This window comes from Aplysia californica, unplaced genomic scaffold (genome assembly GCF_000002075.1).
Source record: "Aplysia californica isolate F4 #8 unplaced genomic scaffold, AplCal3.0 scaffold00200, whole genome shotgun sequence".
Lineage (NCBI taxonomy): Eukaryota > Metazoa > Mollusca > Gastropoda > Aplysiida > Aplysiidae > Aplysia > Aplysia californica.
The window spans coordinates 826,256-830,009 of NW_004797470.1; the positions used below are offsets into that span (position 1 = coordinate 826,256).

Consider the following 3,754-nt stretch of genomic DNA (forward strand, 5'->3'; position numbering starts at 1 on the left):
ATCTATCTATCTATCTATCTATCTATCTATCTATCTATCTATCCATCCTTCCATCCATCCATCCATCATTACATCTATCCATGAAGGGGCTTTCAAAAAGTCTTTGCCCTTTCTTTTAAAGAACTGTTGAAAAAAAATGAACTTAAATAATGTGATTTCCATTTTTTCTTGAAGGCTGCATAATGTGTAAAGCTTCTGGGAAATCCGATGAGAGGCGTAAGCATGAGAGAACTTTTAGTGTAAGTTGTTCTTGAATAGCAAAAGACTGTGGAGACAATGCCAACAGTGAAAGCTTTTGAATATTGCTGGCAGATCAAACGCCTTTATTTGCAAGGTAAATCAGGAGGGACACTTTATTAGATAGATATCCAGTGCTTACACACACACACACACACACACACACACACACACACACACACACACACACACACACACACACACACACACACACACACACCTATGACTCCACGCGAAACGCTTGTGAATAGCTCGATTTGTTATGTTTTGTTTTGTTCATTTTACTTTTGTCTTATTCATTTATTCACGTATTTATGTATTTATTTGTTTATTTATTCATTTATTTATGTATGTATTTTCTTATTTATGTATGTATCTATTTATTTATTTATTTATTCTTTAACTATTTAATGGGGAGGGTGGGGGGTCCAGTTGGCCTGAAAGTATTCTTCTATTTCAATTTCTCAGCCTACAGGCGAGTTTTTTTATCACCAAAATCTGTAAAATGACCAAACACACGCGTATATGGGTGTATGTATGTCTATTTGTCTGTCTATTTGTCTGGCTACTTGTCTGTTGATCTGTCAGCTTATTTGTATGTTTGTTTTTCTGTTTGTCTGTTTATTCGTTTGTCTTATATTTGTCTGTTTATTATTAAATGTCTGTCTATGTGTCTGTCTGTCTATTTGGCTGTATATATGCCTGTGTCTATGTCTGTCTCTCTATATAAAATATGACGGTTTATTAGTCTGTCTATCAATTTGTCTGTCAATATGTCTTCCTGTCTTTCTATTTGTACATGTTTGTCTATATGTCTGTCTATCTGACTGTCTATTTGTATATCTGTCAGACTGTCTATTTGTATATTGTCTATTTGTTTATCTGTCTGTTTGTAGGACAATCGCGTCGGTGGCCTAGTGGTTAGGCTACCGGACTTGTAATCGTGAGGTTGCGGGATCGGGGGTTCGAGCCGTGAGCCCGACATTGTGTCCTTGGGAAAGGCAATTTACACGAATTTTCCTCACTCCACCCCGGGTGGGATTGGGTACCCGGCTATAGACAGCGAAAGATCTTGTCAGTATGTTAGTGTTTTAGCGCCCATAAATTGGTGCTTGCACTGTATGCTTCCCAGGAATCTGAGGTTGTTTCCAAATGCTCTCAGCTCTGCTGGGGTAATAGTACAGATTGTGAAGCGCATAGAGCTTGCTGTTGAGCGAGGATTTGCGCTATACAAATGCTATCCTTATATGTATTATTATTATTATTATTATTATTATTATTATTATTATTATTATTATTATTATTATTTTATTTTTATAATTGTTATTATTATTGATATTATTATTATTGCTATTGTTGTTATTATTATTACTTACGGAGCGGGGTGTTCCAGCACGTGAGACATATGTACTTAGTAATGTCCTGTCTTTTTGTGCGTATGCGTGAGTGCACCTAACCTTTGTAGCGTCTACTGCCATTGTTCACGACCAAGATAAATTTCTCCCTGCGAGACGAATAAAGACTGTCATTGTCATTGTCATTGTCACATTGTCACTATCACATTTTCATTGTCATTGTCATTGTCATTGTCATTGTCATTGTCTTTGTCATTGTCATTGTCATTGTCATTGTCACATTGTCATTGTCTTTGCCTCATTGTCATTGTCTCATTGTCATTGTCATTGTCACATTGTCATGTCATTGTCATTGTCATTGTCATTGTCACATTGTCATTATCATTGTCATTGTCATTGTAGGACGGCCTGACCCGCAGCTACAGCATGTCGGCGGCCTACATCAAGTCCATGTCACTGGACCGCGGGAGGGGCGTGGCCTACAGCACAGCCGGCACCACAAGGCCTGCTGCCATGTCACAGCAGCAGCAGCAGCAGCAACAGCAACAGCACTACAACGGGCTCAGCAACAACCACAACAACAGCAGCAGCAGCAGCAACGTGCCGTTTTTCCACGCCGGCGACTTTGGGACAGGTAAAGACGACGGGCTTTTAATTTAGTTGTAGTCGTAGTTTTAGTTGTAGGTTTAGTCGTACTTTTAGTTTTAGTTAGAGTTAGTTGAGTTGCTGGACGGTATTTGCAACACAAACAGGTCCAGACAAAACATATGACCTTATGCAGTTGCACGCGCCGTAAAACTCCCCCTAAAACTTACAAAAAAACAAAAAAACAAGCAGGTCATATAAGTGATTGGTACAGTGTGCATGCTGCAAGTATGGCCCCGGATTTACACAAAGGATACATTTTTTTTAAATCGGGGATGAACAAACAAACTTTGGAGTTACCAACATTTTGAAATGACTTCTATAATATTGCTCGGGAGTGATCTTTCTTTCAACACTCTTGTGATATTTGATTGGCTGGACTCACGTTTCGCTTTCTTCTCTGATCCTTTTAAGCATTATTTTGTTTAAAATGAAAGGGGGGGGGGGATGGTGTTGCAATGACTGAATAAGCCCCCTCTGTACATTTTCATTTCGATGTCTTCACAATTATTTTCTCTGTTAAAATAATTCATACGACTTGTGAAAAGTACCGTAAAAAGTTCTGTATAATTCTGTAGCGGCATCTGTTGTAGAATGGTTTGACTAATTGCCTTTAGGGCAACAGACTATGACTCGTACTTTAACTTTAACACAGTATTCTTCGTTACACTCGCTGTATTGACTTTCAGGGCTGCGTAACGAAATATTGACTTAACCGAGTAATGATATACTGTAATAACAATGTAATTGGACACTGGAATATTATATTGATAACCGAATGCTGATGTGAAGTGACTGAGCGATGGTGTAGGTGAGTCAGTTTGTGTCTGCGTGATATGATGACTGCTTGATGACGTGGCTAAAGGATGACGTATTAGAGTAATGACGTCTCTGAACAATGGCTGGACGGAATAGTGACTGATCAAAATATAGACGTATCAAAATAATGACATATCAAAATAATGACGAATCAATATGATGACATACCAAAATAATGACGCATCAATATGATGACATATCAAAATAATGACATATCAAAATAATGACATATCAATATGATGACATATCAAAATAATGACGTATCAAAATAATGTGTCGTGGAGCAATGTCGTGACAATAATGACATACATGTATCAGAATACTGACGTCAATGAACTATGGTGTTTAAAAATAATGACGTCAATGAACAATGATGTTTCAAAATACTGACGCCAATGAACCATGATGTCTCAAAATAATGACGTCGGGTAACACGGACGTGGCAGAACTATTACGTATCAGAGTAAGACATCAGGGGAAGAATGACGTGCCTGAACAGTGACATCTCCAAATAATGACCTCGGGGAGCAATGACGTAAGGGAACAATGACGTCTCTGAACAGTGATGTCCCTAAACAATGACGTTGTGACTGGACGATGACGCATCTAAACAATAATGACCCCGGGGAGCAATGACGCGACCAAATGATGATCCGACATTCAGAATAATGACTTATTCTTTGTTTCTCTGTGGGGGG

At 38.4% G+C, this 3,754-nt stretch overlaps 1 protein-coding gene across 1 annotated transcript in view; it reads left to right on the forward strand.

The window, feature by feature from the left end:
- Positions 1-3,754, forward strand: part of LOC101859102 — a gene marked incomplete at its 5' end in the record, with an annotated part of 18,853 nt that overhangs the window by 13,570 nt on the left and 1,529 nt on the right. The window contains 1 exon segment of the mRNA XM_005099037.2: positions 1,995-2,226. Coding sequence (XP_005099094.2) covers positions 1,995-2,226 — 232 coding nt within the window.